The sequence below is a fragment of the Tuber melanosporum genome (assembly GCF_000151645.1).
Source record: "Tuber melanosporum whole genome shotgun sequence assembly, scaffold_1, strain Mel28".
NCBI lineage: Eukaryota > Fungi > Ascomycota > Pezizomycetes > Pezizales > Tuberaceae > Tuber > Tuber melanosporum.
Window position 1 is genome coordinate 1,736,671 of NW_003298755.1, and position 22,347 is coordinate 1,759,017.

The window sequence follows — 22,347 nt, forward strand, 5'->3', positions numbered from 1 at the left end:
ACTTAATCTAATTCTGAGTAATAGAGTAATAATATTAATGGAAAAGAAACAAAGATTATCTCAATAAAGGCTTATATTATATAAGAGAATTAATTGTACAAGAAGATTTTAAAGTTCAAAAAAGCTACTGGGAAGAAGTTGATTTGATCAGTCACCTAGTTCACTTCTTTTCCAATTTTCCTTACAACCTCTATTTTATTAGGTACTATTAGAATACAGTCAAGAATACTCATATAGGAGATTTGGATACAGTACTTAGATATTGTGTAAGATAGTACCAGAATCATTGAATTCAGATACACTTATACTGATCAGGAAGTTTTGCATCAACTATCTCTACTACATTGACTATCTCTACTACACTTCCAGTGATTAAAATTTATTTCTTATTTGAGAAGATCTCAATACCGTAACTTTTCTTACAACTTTTTTTCATATCTTGTTCCTACCTTAAGGGGAAAACTAGGCCATTTCCTTCTACCTTCCTACCATATTGGGATACTACTTTTACCTTCTCTCTTAAGATCTATCCTCTTGAGACCTTTCTCCCTTTCTTCCAATATCTCATGATATTGATTTTTATTTTTACCCCACTTTTTCTTTAGCCTCACTTAGCATCAGAACTGCCATGTTTTTACTTTTTCTCTATAATAGACTACCATGAATGCGGTTTGCAGTATACAATTACAATAGATTTTTTCTGCATCTTCTTAGAGTTACTTTGGTCTTCTCAACAGGTCATGATCGATTTCACTACCCTCCTCCTCTCTACCCTCTACAGGTAGTCATGTACTATTAACCAAGTGATACTATCTCTCCCAGAATCAGGAACTACATAAGAGATATAGGAATTTACCTGGAGGCATTTGGGATTCAAGGAGGCTGCCTGGTTAAATCACAAGCACATATCTGATAGTTGTTTCAACATTTGGGTCTACTCCTTCTCTCTTCTCCTTTCTGTATCAATTAGCTGGTACCCTATTATCCTCTATCCTTTACCTCTAACTGGCACTCTCTCAATTGTGAAACACCATCTTCTCCTTCTATCTAATACTCTACTACTAGCTAGCATCCTACTACCCTTCTTTCCTTCTCTCTGAGTCTTGTACCCTTCATCCAAGCCTTACTTATAAAATGGCCTGGCTTTCTTTACACTACCATGTACTCTTTGTTTCATCTTAAAGGGAGTTTTCTCCTTACTTTCTAGTTTCTCTCATCTCTATTACTAAACTATATATCCACAGATATATTTATCCAACTTTGTACTCAGGATTGGCTATTAGGTTTTCTGGGATTAAATGTATTCAGTTACCTAAACTATATAGTTTTAGACTTAAGTTCTTAGATTATAGAGTTTCCTGTACTCAGGAATTTTCTTTCATATATGTTGAAAGATATCTTCTATTAGGCTAGAGGATTTCCTTGGTTTTAGTTACATGGGTGTGGTTTTCTGATAGTGTGCACTACACGTTGCTTCTTGAAGGAGTTTTTTTTATCAACTTACTTGAGTAAGTAGATATTTTTTTTAGCTGTAAGGACCTGGACAGGAGTAGAAATGTAAGTCTACATACCTTAACTTATCTTAGAACACTAATAAAACTGTATATAAAAAAAAATTGATAGCAGCATACTTATATGGAGTTGCTTATGAGACAGAGAACTTCAAAGAAAAAGGTACAAAGACTTCTATAAAACATTGTAGAATATCTGACTCTCAAAATATTATATTACTTTAGGATATTATTCCTTGAAAAGGCTCTTAGTTATAAATCATAGAAGATGTAATGATATCTCATAATCTATTACAGGCTGGCTTGGCAGTTCTGGTACACAGCCACTGTTGTATTCTACTATATACTGGACAGTCTAATCAGATATGCACAATCTCATCTTATCCAAAAATGACAATCTGATAATAATGATAGTAGGTGCATTGGGGGGAATTTCTGAGCATACATGTAATTTATGATGAAATTTAAACTCATTAGATTTATTCTCACAAAATCTAATTTAATAATTCTTTTCTTTACCCTCTAGAGTTAAACATATCCAAGTTCTAGCAATTTCTGACTATCAATATCTTCTCCCTCAGACATTCAACATTCACAACATGGTCGAGCATTGATCGAGGGGATACTAGTCATATATGTACTGAGCTGTAACGATCTCCCCTTGGATGGTTAGTTCTTGGCGATGGGGAACGATATTTCTCTTCTCTTTCTTCTTCTTTCTTTGTCTTACGATAGCGCTAGGCCTCTACCTACGTTACCAATAGTACAAGATCTATGTCTTCTATCGGGAATGCCTATCGTAAGCTTTCTCTAACTCTTCTTCGTGAAAGACTTTCCTTGGCTTAACAATAATGTTGTAATAAAGATAAAGATCGTAAAAGTGTTTTATATTCGTTAAAGTAATAAGTAGGAAAAGTACTTAGAATTCAATCTAATTTTATTTAAACTCGTACTGCCAACACTGGCATACGACGAGCCCCGGGGCCGGGCTCCCAGGTTATCGCATCTCAGATACTACTAACTACAAACTAACTAAACCTCCAACTCCGTACCTTAAACATGCCCACGCCATGCCCCAATACAAACACTAAATACCAAGCCATCATTGGTTAAAAAAATCCTCCTCAGCCTAGCCTACCCACCAGCTAAGTTACCCTTACAAAATACAAAAATTCCACTACCGCCACCTGAATATGACCCCGCAAAAAACCTCCTCTACAATAGAAACCCACCCAAGTGCCCTCACTCAATGATCCCGGGACACCGCGCCAACCGCCCCGGTACCCGTCCCTATTCCCAAACAAAAGAAATACCTAAAAGCTCAACCACGTAGACCCGAGGGAAAGTCAATTTACAGGGTGAAGGCTCTCTAGCCAAGGGGGTACGAACCGTCATAGAGAATCCAGAGTGCACCACACTGGCAGTACAGTCCAAAAACCTCGACGGAAGCAGCCAGAACGAGACAGTCCCCAAGCAGCCGGTACTTGACCGAATGTACCTAAGTATTCAACTCATCCTTTAACTCCTCAGCCCGCTCCGCAGGCGGCAAGCCCACCGCGGACTCTGTAGTAGCCAGTTTGCGGTAGTGAACCGGCGAAGGTGATGATCCTTCCGAGTCGGAAACAAGTGGCACAGGTGACGTCTGGTCTTGGTTGACCCGGTGCTTCTTGTTTTTCTTCCTCTTCCCACCCCCAGGTGCAGGTCTAGTAACAGGAGTGAACGGGCTACCCTCATTACTACCCACCACTACGGAAGGGACGCCACTAGAGACGTTACTCCGACCAGCCACAAGATCAGCCACAGAGGACTCAGGCACCTGTCCCCCCGAAGGGGGTAATACCACCGTAGCTGGTGTCACCATACCAGGATCTACCCTACCCACATCAGGAGCAAGCGCCTCAACCGGACCTGACAAATCAGGAACCAGTCCACCCACACCACCACCTACAACTGAAGCTGCAGAAGGGACTGGGATAACCAGCGGCGTAACATTCCCTAAAGGGAGCTCTTCCGCTGGACCCTGAGAGCTCTCAGGATCTAGTCCACCTCCCCCAACCGAGACCACCATAGCAACTAAAGCGACCGAGTGAACAGGCAAAGAGGGAATAACTGTAGGAGCTTCAGCCACCAACATCATGAGATAACCACAATTAATAGCACGTTCAATCTCGAGAGCAGTCGATAAGGCAGATATCTCCTTCCCAACGCGATGAAATCGACGAGAAAGAACGGAGATGTGATGCCGAAGGCGAGAGACTTCAGCCTATAGGGCAAAGTTCTTCTCGACAGCACAAGACAAAACCACCGACGAACATAGAGTGGACGTGGTGGACGGGGCAGAGGCTTGCTTAGCCATTGCAACCATAAGGAGGCGACTATAGTGAACAACTGAAAGAATAGGTAGAAGGAAGAAAAGACTTCCAGCAAACGTAGGAGGAGGTATAACAACGAAGTCCCCGAAAGGTGTTCGATATTAAAGACTTGAAGCCTATCATGAGATAGATATCAAGGGCTCTGATTGGATCGAGACCGAACCTTCATGTCCAACACGGGGTGAAAGAAGGAGGAAAAGTACTTAGAATTCAATCTAATTTTATTTATACTAGTACCGCCGACACCGGCATACGACTAGTCTCCCCCATGCCCCATAAAATAAACTATCTAAAATGCACTACCGCGGACCATTCCACCTCGCAATCGCTCCCCCCAAACATAAATCCAAAAATCACTACCTAAGTGGGCTCACGGGCGCTCGCAGCAACTAGCGCTACCCCAGATTAACGCGTCTTCCTACCTCGCCACCCAGCTACCGTCTCATACCCTCACCCCTATCCGCCTCCAACACAATCTGCCCCATATACTCAACAAAAGAAACATACAGTCTATCCCAACATCCCTCTGTCCTCTTATAATATAGTCCCAAGTCCAAGTACCCCACGGCCAGAACTATCAGACAAAACGAACAACACTCCTCTTTCAACAACCCCTTCATCTTAGCCCATCACAAAATTACCGACATTCGAGTCGCGAGGTCCAGCTCGTCCCATTGCGGGTGCCAAGAATGCCAAAACCAATCGTGACATGTCCGTAAACAGCGGGGCTTCTTGTCAAAGTGTTCAGCGAAGGTAACTCGCTTCTGGGTGGCCGCCGCAGAAATCGCGGTCCCACAACAGGGACAGTCGCAACATCGCTGGTCGGGCAAAAAGAACCACTTTTTCGGCATAGTTACCAATCCCGGCAGAACACATCCACTGCCATCGTGTTTCTTCTCGCACCAGGTGCAGGACGTGGGATCCCCTATCGTCGCCAACCAACCACTTCTTTCCACCATCAGTGTGCCATCAAAGTGGTTACCTGCCACTACCAACTCCCCGTCCACCATTTCAACATGCCGCAGAATCTCTAGGTGTAACCACCTGTGACTCATCCACCAGGACTTCCACCGTAGTATTGCCGAATCCTTGTACAAGTCCTCATCAGCAGGGCATCCTATAGCGTAGCGGGGGCACTCAATCCAGTAGTGTCTGTTATCCTTCCCCTGACAGCTGTCGTACCCGACCAAGCCCATCCCACTGCAAATTCTCCGTAAAACGGAGGAATCTATGTGGGTAAGACCACAAAGATGCCGAGGTGCCTTAGGTTCACAAGCATAATACCTATGTCCCTTCCTGTCATGCCAGGAACCCCACTCTTCTTTTCGTAACTCGCGGGCCAAGGCTGCATGCCCAATTCCAAAGCTAACCCCTTCCCACACAGAGGGCACAATGGACAACCTATGTAAGCCTTGGCCTTTCGGTCCACCATCTCATGGCCATTGATGCCCATGTGTTCCGGAACCCAGCTCATGCTGACGTGGCTAAACGCGTTAAGCAGCGGCGCCATAACTTCCCACAGTTCAGCCGAATCTCCTTCCCAAAACTTACTGTCTACCAATGTGAGGGCTGGAACACAGTCCAGAAACACATGGACCAGACATCTCTTGGCCATCCCTTGGACATGTCAGAGCGTACAGACAACCGCAAACAGCTCACACTCAACAATGCTCCAAGATGGGGGAACCAAGCACCCGTCAACACAGGTCAGGGCCCCTTTCTCAAACACCACCCATGCCACACCAGCCCCTTCAGAGGACTTGGACCCGTCCGTGTATATGACCACATCCGAAGACTTGCACAGATCTGTGTACAGCGAACGGTGGCGTTCAGTCATCACCACCTTGCCTTTCCCCATTGTAATTGTGGGGCGGCGGGTGAGTTCCTTTTCCGAGTTTTGCTGATGTGCCACCATCCCCTCCTACTTCCAACTGAGCCATATCTCAGCGAATCACGGGTGTTGATCACAGTACCAGTAGTTAATAAATCGGCTGTAGCACCTCCTCTGCAGATACCTCCCTTGAATGGCAACCGGTAGTGTTGCGAACTCAGCCAGCAGTATATTGTTTGCCAGCTTCATAGGGGTCCAGAAAGCCGATAGGAGGCAGTCGTTGACATGGACCTGAATCTGTTTCACATACGACCCGTGGTCGGTTACAAATTCAAGCCCGTAATACACGGTCGGAAGGTAGGCTGCCTGCACCAAGTGGTAAGTCTCCCACGCCCCTAGCCTACCAACACTCCCAAACCTCCTCCCCAACGCCGAAATCCTTCTCCTAACACCCAACCCCCTTTCCAACCAGTACTTTACATGAGAAGAAAAGTTAAGAAATACATTAAACCTATACCCAAGAACCCGCAAATCCTCAGAAGGTAAAACCATTTCTCCTAACAACTCCATTCCTTCCCACGCCCTGTCCTCAAATCCGATCCACTGGGTCTTGAGGGCACTAAACTCCATTCCCCTAGCCCTTGCTGTACGATCACAGTCTGCAAAAATTTCCCCCGCATGGTACCGGGCAGTATTACAAGAATCTGCAGCCACCATGATGACTCCGTCATCAACGTATGAGATCACCAATTGCGGGACCCCAAGGGAGTAACACATTCGCGGTGTAAATATATCCACCACGTAGGCCCCAAAGAGAAAAGGGGAGAGAGGTGAGCCGTGAGGCACCTCTTTGTTGACATAGTAGACCTTAGAGACGCATCCATCAAAACGGAAACGAATCGACCGATAGGAAGTCCACCTTCGCACCCACTGACACATGTTCGACGGACACCCCCGGGCAACCAGGAAGTCTGACAGAAGGTTAACATCAATGTTATTGAATCCCCCCTCAACGTCCATGGACAAAATCAGTCATTTATAGCCCTCATTTTGCCGTAGGAATTCAAAGACCACCACCATGGCATCGTGAACCCCCCTCTTTTGGCGAGAACCAAACTGTGTCTCCCCTAGGTTAAGACACATGGCCAATCTTAACAGGACCACGCGTTCTGCAACCTTTGCAGGTGTCGGGAGGAGGTGTATCATTCTCTATGACTTGACGACATCGTATCTGGGTTTGTCAATCTTCGGTATGAGCACTACCTCTGCCCGATGCCAATCTGGAAGATCGTGACGCAGCCCGTAATCAACCAATCGTTGCAAAGTTGTCGTATCCCTCCGCTTTCAGAACCGTATGAAAGGGTATCCGATATCATCCTCACCTGGACCCGTGTTCGTAGGGGACCTAGCAAGGGCGATCTCCATTTCCTGAGTACTGTCCATATCAATCATGGAGTCTTCTTTCCAAGGAGCAGGATCGCCAGGGGATAGCTGTTGTGCAATCAGGTCGCTGATTTCTGAATGGGTCATAGCATAGGACCCATCTGGCCGGGCCATGGAGGGAAGTGTTCACTTGGCTTCCAATTTTCGTGCTAACCGAAAAATGTCCGGGCCCTGACTCTCAGCTATCTTGGTCCTGATGTGTTCGAACCTGGCCCTCAACAGGCAAGCCCGGTAAACACTCCTGACCAGTTTGTAGTCCTCTGTCCGCTCCGCCTTACGCTTGGAGTATCGTTGTAGCCGGGCCACATCCAACCTCATTGTTTCCAACTCTGGTGTCCACCACTCGTACCGACCTCTGCCAACGGAGGCCCATAGGAGCGCGTCTACCACACACCTCACCCCTTCCCATAACTTCTCGTCTCTCACCTCTTTAAGGGCATCCAACTGCTTCCCAACTTTTTCCCAGACTGCTTTCTTCCAAGCCAGCCTTCAACGCATAATATTGTCAGAGAGGTCCACCTTCAATTTAAAGGCTTGAGCACTATGCTCGCAGCCAGCAGCGTCCATGTATCGATGTCAAATATAAGGTGCCCGGTGCAGGCAGAGGTCAATTCTGGAAATATCTCGAAAACTTGGCACTGTCGGCGGTACTATATTCATATCTCCAGCCAGGGCCGTAAACCACTGTTTCAGCCACCATCCTCCTGTATTGTTATGGTCCGCATTGGGGTCCCAGTCTTGATGTCTGGCGTTGAACTCCCCAAACGCGATTTCAGGTTCCCCAAGCTCATCCAACCATCGAACAAACTGGTCTTTGGTATAGCTGGGTCGAATGTAAACTCCAGCGAGTACCTTCTTTGCCCCTTTTTCTCAATACCCAATCCGAGCACTGCCTTCCCCATGCCCCACCACCTCAAACAGTCCACAAATGTGGGACCGAACAAACATCTCCACACCTGACCCATTAACAAAGGAAAACAAATCCCACTCATCAACATCTACTGGTACATGTTGCCCCTCCCGATCAACAGGAGGTTCAATAATAAACAACAAATCAACAAAAAAAAACAAATCAAAAGCCAGTGCCCAATTCCGACTACTCCTCCCCACGTTTAATGCCAATGTCATAATAAGCATTAAAAGGTGACCTCAATTGATCCACTCGGGCCGCAAGAGCCAGAGGCGTAGGCGGAGCCGGTATCTGGATCCTGGTCAACCCAACTCGTTTCCTCATTACGGGGCTTGGTGGCGGTACCAGCCTTGGTTTTTAAATCCCACGTGCTGGGGAGGGGGAAGGCTGCTCTGGTTCCTTACCCTTGGCATTTTCCGACTTATGGCAGGGAGTCTCCTCTTCCTCATCGCTGCCAATCTCGACCAACCTAGGTGTCGGGGACCTTCCACGGCTGCGGCTTCTTTTACTCCTATTCCCCTCTACCCTCTTACCCTAATGTTCCAATTTTTTGACCGTTCCCTTCGTCAGTCTTGTTGGTGTGGCCGTCCCCTGTCCATCAGGCAAGGAAGGTGGAATTGGAGATGACGATTTGATACCTGGGCATTGCTCATATCCTGTGAAGTGGTCCATTCAGTCACACAACCAACACTGTCTCCTGGTATGTCCACAGGCCTGACCTACTCCTCCTGGACAAGCCAGCTTGCTATACATATGCTCCCGAGAGAAATGTTCTCCAAAGCAGAACCGGCACCAAGGGGAGCAGCCACATGTCGCTTCGAAGTGGCCAGTTTCCAGGCACCTACCACATACCTTAAGGGGGCGATACTCTTCAAAAACTCTAACATTGCGGGCAGTTCCTCACAACCAGATCTTTCTCTCTGCCAATCTTTCCTTGATGGCCTCATTATTTTCCACCATGAAGCGGATGCCACAACTTGCAGCATTGGCCTCCCTCATAGCATGTATGGATCCCATAATATCGGGCCGGGAAACAGTCACTACACCAGTATTCGATTGCTCCAAATCAGTGCGAAGGCCATCAAAAGCTGCGCTTCCAGTCCATCCTTCTACCCTCCAAATCGATCCCCGTCCTGTGTCAGCAAGCGGAATACCCGAAACAAAAATCTTCACCTTTTCCAGGTTCCTCTGGAATTTGAACTCCAGGAGTGACAATTCCCTAATTAGATCGAGCCTGGCCTTATCCAATCTGCTGCCTAGCTCTGTCACGGAATGTGCCGCCAAGGTCAGGAAAATGCATCCAATTTCCGGCCTGACATGTCCCGCGTGAATATAAGAAGCATTTCCCCGAATCTTTCCCTGATTGGAGAAAGTCACATTGATCCGATTTCAGATTGCCTCAATATCGACACCCTCTAGTAGGGCAAGGCACCCTTCTTTCGAGTGGTGAAGCACATGGTGATGTGCCTTCCTCTAGCATTCGGAGTTGGCGACGAGCGCGGTGGTGGTGGTACCGAGTTCAGTGGGTCTGGGGGCCCCATTGGTACCCGTCAGTATTCCTGTCGTGTCTGAGCTGCGGCTACTTTGACACTGGCCTGGGCTGCTGGCCCGGATTGAGCCGCCGTAATAACTGGTATTGCATCCTTCAGAGCCGATTCCTGTTTATCAGCCTTCTCCTGAGTCTTGGCTGGGGTAGCCGCCTCTCTTTCTTCACCAGATCCTCTGGCCGCCTTTCTTCTCCTTCTAGTAGCACCACTCAGGCGTTTGCCACGTTTCCTTCGTTCTTCCTTTTTTTCTTCTTCCTCCCCCTCCTCCTCTTCCCAGTAAACAGACTTGCCTTCACCTCCACGGGCTACTCGCAAGACCACCCCCGCTACGCTGGAGGAGCTGCCACTGTTGCTGGACTGGTGGGATGAGGCCGCCGATGTGGGCCAAGCGGGATGTACCCGTTCCTGTAGGCCAGCAGGGGGTTTGAGCACGTGTGCTATTCATTTTACTACCTCCATAAAAGAGGCTTTAGCAGTGGGAGCCCCCGTAGGGGCCTCCTTTCTCTCAGAGGTAGGGGACTGTAGGGTTATCTCCGAAGAGGCAGCAGAGGTACTGTGAGGTACAGCCGGGGGAGGGCGGCGGTTGGGGGACAACTTTACCTGAAGGGCTTCAATTTCCTCCCCTTGTCTGCCAACAATGTCAGTCAGTGCTTTCACTGCCCATTCCAAGATATGAACTCGACTCCAGTAGTTTATCCTGTTTCTTGGACCTTCATCATCAAAGGTGGGGCCACCGTTCATCCAAGTTCACACGTCCTGTACCGTGTCGTCTTCAATCGACCCGGATTCCAAGGAGAGGAAAGGCTGAGTATTACCAGACCGGATGTCCTCTAGGTCTTCCAGAATGGACCCAATTACACTACCTGAGCGGGGTCCAGGAGAGGGAGTCCTACCAGTATCCAGCATCTCACAGACACCTGCCATGATCAAGTCCACCTAGGCCACTATTGTGTCGGCATCCTCTGGTTGGGTTTCTGAGAGCTGAACCTCCAATGGAGTTGAACCGCAGCTGGGGGCTTCTGAGGGACCCTCCTGTTGGTCTCCGGGAGGTGACACTCATCGTCCAATAATAGGCAGAGGTGATGAACCCATGGCTGGTGAAGGGGCATGCAAGCTGTCGCCCAAACCAGTTGCTTCCGAGTTGTGTCCATCACTTAGGCCCATAGGGGTGTCTCTAGCCATCACCCCTGAGGTGGGCATGTCATCCTCAGTCATTAGTGAGGATAGAGAGGGGGGTGTGGCTTCGATTGTTGACAGGAGCACCACAGGCGGAGGGATGGTCAGGCGCCCATGGTGAACGCCTAGTGGTAGGCCAGGAAGAGCAGGAACAATCTGTTTTTTCCATCCCTCATCGACGTTGACATCCCTTAAAAATTGAGGACCAAGGAGAGGAGCAGCAGATTGCTTAGTAGGAGACGCCGATCGTGTCCGGCGGCATGTTCCAGAGGCAGGAGGGCTATAATCCTCGTCATCAGGGTCATCCAATTTGAACTTTGGGGTTTCATAAAGAGCCCTTTCGCCTGAAGACATTCCTGCCAGGAAGGAGGGAGTCGAGAAGCCGGTCCCGGCATTATGGGCCTGGCGGAAGAAGCTGAGCATCTTGCCTTGGACAGCTCTAGCGAGGGGAGGAGTAGTGGACCAAGAGCTGGCCTCAATCGTGGTGGTAGTCAAGTTGTTCTTGGCGGGGGGGATGGAGGATTCAGGGACTATAGCCTGAGAATCTTTAGGGGGGAAAGGTACAGGGGCTGGAGAATATTCCAAGCCACGGTCTGAGTTGAACCAAACGAAGAGCCCTGTAGTAGTGTCTTTGTCCAAGCTACACGTGGCTGAACAGCCACTCCCGATCAGGAAACCTCTCACCAAAACCTCCACTTCTTTCATCATGGCAACAGTTGTGTCAGCGACCGTTTGCCGAACCAAATCATCAAACTGCGGGTTCACCGCATTCCGACACCCGTGACAGTGGTGAAACTGTAGGAAACTAAAGTTCCCTTTGGGTGCAACATATGACTGTGTAGTTATGGGGATGAGGCCACAGTCAGCCTCAGTAGCAGGCACAAGAGACAAGGCCACACAGGCTGTCTCAAAGCGAGGAGGAAGGGTTGGAGCCGAACCGAATAGGGGACGACATCCTCAAAGGGGTGGGAGAATCTGTGGAGCAGGAGGCGGTTGAAGACGCCATCCTCGCCCAAAGTATACTCAGCGATTACCGGGACCAGGCCACGGATATCTCACACTGAAGTATCTTCTAAGCGAGAACAACTACTTCTAACCGACCGCCCGAAATGAAAAACACAAAGTAACAGCAGATGAAGTATTTATCGCGAGCAAAATAAGGTAAAGTATTGGTTATGCTCACTTCCGACACGGAGTGCAAGAAGTAGGAAAAGTACTTAGAATTCAATCTAATTTTATTTAAACTCGTACCGCCAACACTGGCATACGACGAGCCCCCGCCGGTACAGGGATACTGCTAACCGGTATACCACTAATCCTAAGCTAACTAAGTCTACAGTCCCGCACCTGCCATCCCCGAGTCATGCCCGCACGAGAACAAATTACAAGACCATCAAACAACCTAGCGCCCGCCCCGGTCCAAGTCCACAGCTCCTCTGGTATGAAGCCAACCAGCACTAAGCGTAGCCGAAGCTGAGCAAAAGACCAACCCAACCAGGTTCCTCATCCAACAAAATATAAAACCACTACCACCCGGTCTGAACACCGTCCCGCAAGACCTCCTCCACAGTAGAAAACCAACAAAACCACAAATATAAACTACAGGCGACACAATGGCAGAGAGGAGGTGACCAACATGTCCACCTCTCGCATCCGCATGCCAGGCCGTCGACCATATGAATCCACTTTGCCAAGTGCCTCTGAAGAGCGTAATGGTGAGGAGGACCTGTCCCCCAAAAAACAAAACAAAACCCATAAACAAAGGAAATACATAGAAGTGGTGACAGACCGAAATAGTCAGTGGGGCCTATTTTCCACGCATAGTGCCTTGCCCCCGCCAGCCATGCCCATTGCCAAACTAAAGAAACCAAACAAAACCTCAACAACACCCAGTACACAGAACCCAAACAAGTCCAACGAGGTGGTCGCTATCCACTATCCGCACAGGTGGCCATCAGCCAACCGGTCCATCAGGGAGCCTTACAGCACTCAGCAGCTTCGCCCAACAGCCCAAGCCGGACTGGAAACACTTAATTAGACCTCGCCCAACCTGACGCAGGCCCGACCGGTGCTCGCAGGCACCTCTTCCCCCACAATCAGCCCCCCCCTAGCCCCACGCACCAGACGCCACAGAGCCCATCCAGCCCCTCCAGCCCCTCAGACAGATCAACCATCCGACAACCACAGGTCAGCTTATACCCAGCCCCACCAGGCAGCCATTGGTCTTGGCCACATGAACAGTGCCCCAACCCCCAGCACCGTATAGCCGAGGGGGGCCCACCAGCCACAGCTGGGAGCCACAAAGGAGGCAGCACCAATACCTAAAGGTACCGGCACCAGCCACACCATCCAACCCAGCCGAACTGAAATTCAACCGAGTCGGGAAAGAGTAAGCAGAGCCAGCCAAAGCCAGCCCCACAGGTCCGGCAATAGGCACGGACCGAACGACGGGCAAGAGGCACCCCCAACTGACGCGACAAGAAGGGGGAGGGCGAACGAACAGAAGCAGACAAACAGAAGGTAGGCCCCACTTGCAATGGGTGAAGCCGCCAACCACAGACTACAACCGAACCACCCAGACGCACAGACAACGCGAGTGCCTGGCAGCCAATCGTCCCACACCACCCCAGGTAGCCAATAACCACACCAGGGGGTAAGATTTTTCAGGGTCAAAGCCATCCCCACAGATGCGAGGAGGAGACGCCTGACTGAACCACCGTAAATACCGCAAGGACAAAAACTCCAAGAGAATGGCGATAAACAACATCGTAGGATTCCGACCGTAGAAACAAAAACGTAACGAAGAGGGGCTGGGCGGGTACCACCCTGCTACCTGAGGAATGATGCAGCCAGTATGACGAGTTGATACTTGGGAAGGTCATCAGTCTAACCCAAGGGCGTTTTGTATCGCGAGAACTAAGGACTCCGTTAAAACCCAACAAAAGACAGGAGCTGGTCCAAAGAACGACACAGGTGATCCCTCCAAACACAATGTTCAATCCCCCCAATCGAACGCGAAACCTGCGAGTAGACGATAGACAGGAAGCCGTAAGCATTTTACCGAAAGTAGCTCGTATGCGACCGTGATGAAGTGCTCGAAGTGCTAGTATCGTGAGATAACCAACCCAACGAAACGAGATGCAAACAAGTTATCCGCCACGCAACACCTAACAGACCTCAACACCAAAGACCCTAGGAACTACTGAGCGAACTCAGATATCTCCCCCAGAATCTAAGGCATCAAGGCCCATCATGATGGCGAAAGAAACACTCGAGGCGAAGCGACGGCAAGGACGAGGAAAAGTACTTAGAACAAAGCGTGAAGAGCCTATCTTCCTCAGCCGCCTCGGCCTCCTTATATAGTGTTCTTCCCGCCCATAGTCATGTGACCTAAGTGGTCACATGTGCGAAACCAAATCATAACAAACTAGTCATGTGACCAAAGTGATCACATGCTCAAAACCCATGACCTCATAGCGAGGTCATGTGCAAAAACTCATAAACCAATCATAACGCAATAAACAAGTCATATGACTCGACTGAGTCATATGCGCGAAACCCATGACCTCATAATGAGGTCATGTGTGAAACATAAATCATATGCGTGAGGCTTACCCACAAGGCACACTCGCAAGGCATACTCGCCAGGCACACATCCCATGACTCATACTTGAGCCATGTGCGAAAGCATCACAAATCCCCCACATAACAAATCATATAACCCGAATGGGTCATATGCGTAAAACAATAACATACCTGTGACTCATAACCATGTATCACATGAAAACCTTTTCCATGCCAAGCCACATTCGTGACAGACAATCTGATAATCAGATATCCTGTAATTACATGTACCACTGTAGGATTTTCTATTAAAACTAGATTTTGCTTGTGAAATGCCAATATGCCAAGCTAAAATGCGAAAATTTCCATCACCTATGCAATTTCTGACTATCTATATCTTCTCTCAGACTTTCAACATTCACAATACACTCCAGCATAGATCAAGGGAATACTAGTTTTTCTGTACTACATGGTTGACAGTCTTCCCTTCTAGTATTATATTCAAGCAAGCATTTTTGACAAGGTTGCTTAGTAAGCACTTCACAAACCCTTCTGACTAGGGACTGTACTTTCCATTGTTCCTTATTATTCCTCAATATTTCTATGTAGTTTTTTTCTTTTTTTTTTCTTTCCTAAACATTAATAGTCAAATGCTTATTCCTATAATTACAATAATTAAATATTTAATTGTAACTTGGTTGTCCAGAACCTTATCTCCTATCTCTATTTTTCTCTATGTAATATATACCATAAAAACTTGAATAATTGAGCCAAGTTAAACTAAGGTGAGGAAAAACAGAAATTGTGTAAAGTCGCAATTCATACCAAATTAGTAGCTTTTGAGGATTATCAAACCTAGTCCAAAGAAAGAAAATGTTAGACCATATATGTGTGATAATCTGTAGGAGCTTCTGGTTTTGGCATGATTTCCGGATTTACGCAATTTCTGTTTTTCCTCACCTTATTTTAACCTCCTTTTTGGTGATCCAATTATTCGAGTTTTCGTACTTATCCATAGCCATACCCGAGTTGCGGGTTCAAGTACGGCATCAAGTTACCCGGCCCCCAATATCCTCACATCCCCAACCAGGCAGGAGGCAACCGAAACTCTACACCTCGAAGCTATATCCAAGATTCAATACTATCATACACCCAACTCTGAAAAGAAAAAAAGAAAAAAGAAAAACCTCCCTTACCACCTTGTTATAACTCAGAAACGAGAAAAAGAAGGGAAACAATTCAATCCTATCCTATTTCTTACCATCGTCATGTCATCAATCGCTTCTCTCGACGCCCAGTCCGCAGCTCGCAAAGAACGCCTCGCACAGCTCAAGTCTCTAAAGCGCAAACAGACCCTGACAGACCCTTTGCCACCACAAGAAGTCACAATGACAATGGATGATCCGGAAGATCCGGAAAAGACTACGAATGCTCACCTCTCGGGCCGGAATTATGACATCGAGTCACGAGCACCCAAAATGGGGTTTGTGTCGGCACCCAACGTAGGACAGGAGACCTTGGAGGATGCAGCAAAGAAGATTGTCGAGACTACGAAGGCTTTGCAAATGGAGGACGAAAGGAACGACAAGCCAATCGATTTGTTCAATCTTCAACCAAAGAAACCGAATTGGGATTTGAAGAGGGATGTGGATAAAAAGCTCGAGAAGTTGAACCAGAAGACAGATATTGCTATTGCGAAGATTATTCGAGCTCGGATAGAGGAAGCACGACAGAAGAGAATTGGCAAGAGTAAGGGGGGGGATGAGACGGAGGATGTTGAAGGAAATGTGGCTTCGATGGTACAGGAGAGGGAGAAGGAGAGAGAAAGGGAGAGAGACGCCGATGCTAAGGATGCCAACGACGATGAGGCGGATTCTCCATGATGCGACGGAGTGGATTGCGTAGAGGAAAGGGTTTATTTTTACTGGTTCATGACATATGTATAGTATAATAACTAATGCAGACCCCTTATTTGAAATGATACCACAGATTAAGAATGTACAATACAGCTCAGCGGGATACTGGCGGCAAAAAGGGTCACCAAGCCACTGTAGAGTTGCTGCCGGTTCCCTCGTTTCCCCCCCCCCTCACGAATCCTCCCCGTTTCCCTTACTGTAACAAGGAGAAGAAAGAAGAAAAAGTGTTGTAATGCCAGTAATGATGCTAAGTGTGTTTATAAGGCGGGACTTCCCGCTGTCAAACTACCTGCTCGCTCAAAAATAGAATAAGCAACTATCCAGGGACCCTCTGCATCTGCTCAGTAAGAAGTTTCCGTCTGGTGAAGGGACTGAGGCTTCGCTCTCTATAAGGACTGGTCCTGGTAGGGCGATTTTCATCCACCTGGCGACACTTCACTGGTGATTCTTTCCGACCATTGTAAACCTGGGGTGTAATTGAGCGCCGGTATGTTGGTCTCGGAGTCCGGCTCCTTGTTCTCCGCGGATAATCGGTAGGACTCAGCCTGCGACCCCTTCTCCTGGGGCTAGGAGAATCACGATACTTTCTGCGAACAGATCGATCATGGTCATCGCGAGCATGACTATTGCTTTGTCTCCTAGAATTGTGGCGAACCACGGAATTCTCTTGTGAGTACACCGGAGGTGTTGGCGAGCGTCCGGATGATATGCTGGAATATGTTGAAGAGGAGCCAGTGGAGATGGAGCGGGCGCGCGATTGAACTGGCGAAGGCGAAGTGCTTTATTTATTGGGTTAGGAGTTGAGAATCCACAATCCGCGAAGTCAGGGGTGTGGCATACCTATTACGCCTCCTCTTGCGCCCACGAACCTCTGGAGAATGTGCACTGTCCCTCTCATTCTTATTCTTCATTAGAATCTCGTCAGCGGTGCCCTTCTTTCTATTAACCGTAACGTCGGATGGCGGTGCAGCTTCCGTGAGCTCCTGACGGAGGCGAGGGTTTAGAAACTGCTGGGTGCGTGAGGGTCGCGAGGTGTATGGCCTTTCAGATATAGTCGCTTTGCACTCATAGCTATAGTGACCTGAGGAAGGCATGCGAGTCAGCAGCAGGTCAAATAGTGGAAGAGGGGAAAGAAGGATGTGTGAACCTAGTTTAAGGCATTTCTGACAGCGTGTAGTAGGGGTCGCTTTAGAAGAGGCAGCTGATGATGAGAATGGACCTCTGTAACGGTTCATTGATGAAAGAGGTGGTTGTGGTGAGAGGTGTCAGTGGTGTTGATGAAGGAAGGGGGAAGAAAGAACGAGACTCTAGACTACGGACAAAGTGAGTTTAGACGTTTGGTTGGTGACTTTGAAGGGCAAATCATAGAGGACCAATGCCGGGGAGAAGAAAGCTTGAAGATATGATAGAAAGGTTGGGTTTGCGGATGTGGGTGTGTGATGAGAGTGAGGGCAAGTGGAGGATAGGTATGGACAGTTGTATGATATTATGATAATAATAATATTATTATTATTATGAGACTGTTGCTGTACTGTACGAGTATGTACTCGTATGATACAATACCCAGCACGAAGACGTGTGGGCAAAGTCAACTACCGTACCGGGACTGAATGTAGGGTATGGGGTATTGGGGAGAATGGGGCTCACACTTGTGCGTACGCAATGTATCATATGATACCACACACCAGGACGGTACAGTGCACTCGAGTACTCGAGTATTGGATTGGAGTACCGGTAGGTAGACCATGATAGCAGCATAGTATCGCAGAGCAGGTGGAGACCCGGTGCGACAAGCCAGAACTCCACGATATCCGAGTGCAAGACTGTGGATTCAACCCTAGATACTGTAATAACCAATACGGTGAGAACCGTTTACGCTCGTCCAGACCAACAATTAAATATCAAAAATTCACACATTTTTTCATCAGCGACATAATTTTGGATCTCTCATCAGATCGGCGTTTCCCTGAATGTCACCATTTATTTCTTGCTAGTAGCGTACCGTGCCAAGGTATTTGCTCGAAAAGAAGAAAAGAGAGAGAGAGACAGAGAGGAAAAGGGGAAGAGGAAGGGCCATCAGGTGCTGACATAATATAAACACCAAAACTACAATTTTCCCTTAAGGAAAACCTCTGCCAAGGAATTTCCTTCCTATTCGTCAATTCTGACCAGGCCAGGCAGCACCCTTTGGATCGGTTTGTGATTCTTCCCTCACTTAGCTTCGCCGTTCACTCCCCCCCATACCCTCCCTTCTTTCTCTCCATTTCCCTTCCCTTCCCTTCCCCCTCTACCCTCCTCACTCAATAACGGTACTCTCCTCCTACCCCCTCCTCCACCGCCCAAAATCTCCCTCTACCCTTTGCCCTGCCCCGCCGTTAACCCAGGAAAAAAGTAAAAAGGAGACAGAGGGAGAAGTGCCCTCACCCACCACCGTCTTGCAACCGCAATATTTAAAGGCCCTCCTTTCCCCACAACAACTCCGCCGACTGCTACGACTTCGCATACGCAAATGTCAGCTTGTCCGTTGGAGCATGTCTCGGGAGCCTCGCAGTCTCCAATCACTTCCTTTTGAGCGTCCTTGATCTCGTTGTCTTTCTTCCTTTCTTTTACTTTTGCTTCTTGTGGAGATGTCTTGTCCTCCCTCTTCCGCTTCCGCCCTAGCTCCCGTTCAACCGCAAAATTATTCTATGGTCGACTCCAAGGTACATATGCGCTTCCATTCCTTTCTTCTCTCTACTTCTGTTCTCACCAACTATGTCTCCACAGCTCCAGGATGCGCAAGGATCCACTACGGATTCTTCCATACCTGCTACCCAAGCTTGCGCCGATATCCCAACGCCATCAAATATCGTCGGTGGAATTACTCCTTCCTCTTCCTCTTCTTCTACCCAACTTTCGGATCTTGAGGATTCCACTCAAGCTTTGGCTCAGGCTGCCAAATCATCTCTTCCGAGCACGGATGGTGTTACTCGGCTCCAGGAATCCCTTAGCGGTCTCAAGCTCGAGAAGGACATCCTCCTCTCCAATGGAGGCAGTTCGTCTCGATTAGCTGTGGATACCCCACCCATCGCATTAGTACCCTCCAACGGCGATGCTCCTAATACTTCGGTGAGTTCAATAACTGGGCAACACCTCTTCCCTGCTCCCCCATACTCCGAAACCAAAATTACGAATGGTCCAATTGCTAAGTCTAGTTTAAGCTCCGGGGGTCCACTTCTCATGCAGAAGATACCTCTTCTCAGCCTAGCCATCTGGTACCCAGTGACGGATACAATTTGCTCAAGCGGCCAGTCGGCTCGGATGGAGCTGAAACCTCACCCGTGATAGTGGTATCCTCACAAAAATCAGCTTCGATTCCACCTCCACCATCGACACACGCGAGTGTGGAAATGTTGATAGACGAACCTGATCAGCGCCTATTGGACGCCCTTGAAAATCAGAGAGATCGTTTGTTCGTTATCAAACTGGAGCAGGATGTTATCGATTTTATCGAGAAAAACAGGTGCTTAAAACCTGTCTCTTTTCCTTCTTTTCCTTCAATCACATTCTAAAAATTTCTAGCTCCGATGTTTTCGACATGCCACCTATCAATGCTTATCACCGGCTACTCGCCCATAAAATGGCCGAATACTACAGACTTACTCATGTCGCAGATACTAGTGGCACATCTGTTCGCCTCTACAGGGGGCAGTTTGCCAGGATGTGAGCACAAACCATCTTTCCACTGGTAAGGAGGGTACTAACCTGTGCGCGCAGGCCGCCGGTACGGCTTTCGGACAGGCGTCCTCCGAATGCAATGCCCGGCCCTTCAGCGGCGAATGGGACAAAGTCCAATTTCAAGATAATGCAAAGATCTACGTCGCACCGAGGATCAGATACCCCACCTGAGCAGCAAAACGGCAGTTTCCCCAAGAAGACTGCCTCAGAAAGTTCTTCCGGCGATGGGTCAGCAAGAGCAACCACTCGCGAGGAGAGGGAGCAGGCTTACCAGGAAGCTCGAGCTCGCATATTTAAAGATTTTGTTGAGTCTCCACCTGAAACACCAGCACCCTCTAAATCGAACGAGAAGACGAGGAAGCAAGAAAAGCAGGACGAATTCCATGGGCGATCCCAGTTTTATCCTGTGCCAACTCCAGCACCTCCGGTTAACCCATATTGCTTTCCCCAATACGAGGACCCCAGACTCCAAAGCCAAAACAATACTCACATTTCCGGGGGCTCACGATTCAATCCAAGCACTCCAAGCTTTAATCCCTCCCCCTTTGTGCCTCCTCTAGTTAGCTTCACGCCTCCACAGCAACCTCAGCCGCAATCATTCATGCCAACTCTCTCAAATCGTCATTTCCCGCCACAGGGGGATAGATCTTTCCCTACCCCTAACCAGGGCCATGTCGGGCCAAATATGTTCCCCCAACAGCAACAACGCAATGGATATTATCCAGAACAAGGTGCGAACTTTCACAGCGGGAATCCCCAACAGAGCTCTTTAATGATGTCCACCAATTTCCCCAATCAGCGTTTTGGCGCTCAACCCCCTCTTCATGGTCAGCATTCAGGTCCTCCCATGGCTGCTTCTGTACCCACCACTGCCAACAGGCATCCATATGCCAGCCCATCCAATTATGCGGTTGGTAACCAAGCATTGGGTAATCAGAGGTTCCATGTACCACAGCAGCAGCAACCCCTTATATCTGGGAACGGATGGAGCGCTCCTCAAACTCTCAACGGGGGAATCCCCATGACCACGAGGTCGCAATCCGCTCTTCCTGCGCTCGATAGACCAACTCCGCCTTTTGGAGGGATGCCATACCAAAACCACCAACAATCACAACATTGGGGAGGCAATTCTGTCGTGGGTTCATCTGCGCCCATAAACTTTCGACAGGGGCCGTTCGGAGGGGCAGGCGGTCCCGGAATGCACGGACCGGTTGGTGGGGTGTAGTTTTACGAAGCGGGAGTTGTTTCATAGATTCGAGTATCTCTTTCCTACAGATAGCAAATGTTTTGGCCTACCCCTGGAAAAAAACAAAATGGCGGGGTTGGAGTTTGTCTTATTTCATACATAGACGCGCCGCTTCAAAGCGATAAAATGAATTGCATGATTAATTCCTGTCTCATTAGTCTTGCGATGGCTTCATGTTTGTACTTTAGTTAAAAATTTCCCGCTCTTCTTAGTTCTCATATGATTAGCTTTGTAGTGTATTTCCTTCTGAATTAAAACCCTATTGAAATCTCTATCATACCAGGACGAGGATCATGTATTATACTGCGGTGTACCCCCACCGGAATGCCTTAACAGCTATGTCCATTGCCACCCTCCCGTGACCTCATCAACTCCAACATTGACTCATTTACCCTCTCCCAAAACCTATGGCCGGTAGCCCCGAACGCCCAACCCAGTAATCCAGGAACATGCACTCTTTGCGGGATTTAGATGCCCAATATTGAATACCGAGTGATATTACATGACGAGAAATAACATTCCGCGTTGTATGTTATCATAATATTATATTGTATAATTATACAGCCTTTGTGAGTGCAGGTGAAGGGGCGGAGACAAACGAATGTACAGATACCCTCTGGCTATGAAATTAGCTGGGTTACCATACCCTCAGTCCCTCCCTCCCCCCCAGTGGAAATAACCCCTTCATTTTCCTTCTTAACGACTGTATACTGTAGTCGGGCCCCTAATGAGAAGCGGGTTTACAGGAGCCGGTGGATTGCTTTGACAACTTTCTCGAATTTATCGACGCTAGCTCAGGGGTGTTATATATGCTTCGAATATGAGCGTGAGAAGTGTTTTAGGCTTCGTTCCTGGTGGGTTCGGATCTTCAAGATATGTAGCGAGCGTTGGGGTTGGGTGGAAATGAGAGGTATTTGGTTAGAGGCGCATGGCCACCAACGCCAAGTAGGGTGTGAGAACACAAGCCCCTACTACGTAAGTTAGAGTTGGGTCCCGAGTTCTGCTGTATCTTGCTCCAGATATTGACCACTCGTGCGGCCTTGTTGGAGCCGGGCACTTTGTATGGGAATTGTCGCCTTAGGTGTCTGGCTTCGGCTCGGCCGCGCGAGCATGT

The 22,347-nt window shown here is 48.3% G+C and overlaps 3 protein-coding genes; 2 read left to right on the top strand and 1 right to left on the bottom strand.

Annotated features, from left to right (window-relative positions):
- Positions 1 to 15,466: 15,466 nt before the first annotated feature.
- GSTUM_00003932001 (uncharacterized protein) lies at positions 15,467 to 16,332 on the top strand. XM_002835111.2 has 2 exons: positions 15,467 to 16,153; positions 16,191 to 16,332. The coding sequence occupies exons 1-2, from the start codon at positions 15,623 to 15,625 to the stop codon at positions 16,257 to 16,259; spliced, it is 600 nt and encodes a 199-aa protein (XP_002835157.1). The 5' UTR covers positions 15,467 to 15,622; the 3' UTR covers positions 16,260 to 16,332.
- Positions 16,333 to 16,418: 86 nt separating this feature from the next.
- GSTUM_00003933001 (uncharacterized protein) lies at positions 16,419 to 17,695 on the bottom strand. XM_002835112.2 has 3 exons: positions 17,418 to 17,695; positions 17,111 to 17,351; positions 16,419 to 17,049 (listed from the first exon to the last, which is right to left on the bottom strand). The coding sequence occupies exons 1-3, from the start codon at positions 17,503 to 17,505 to the stop codon at positions 16,587 to 16,589; spliced, it is 792 nt and encodes a 263-aa protein (XP_002835158.1). The 5' UTR covers positions 17,506 to 17,695; the 3' UTR covers positions 16,419 to 16,586.
- An 859-nt stretch (positions 17,696 to 18,554) lies between these two features.
- Positions 18,555 to 21,502, top strand: GSTUM_00003934001 (uncharacterized protein). XM_002835113.2 has 5 exons: positions 18,555 to 18,972; positions 19,037 to 19,378; positions 19,471 to 19,772; positions 19,832 to 19,972; positions 20,027 to 21,502. The coding sequence occupies exons 1-5, from the start codon at positions 18,898 to 18,900 to the stop codon at positions 21,210 to 21,212; spliced, it is 2,046 nt and encodes a 681-aa protein (XP_002835159.1). The 5' UTR covers positions 18,555 to 18,897; the 3' UTR covers positions 21,213 to 21,502.
- The last annotated feature ends 845 nt before the right edge of the window (positions 21,503 to 22,347 follow it).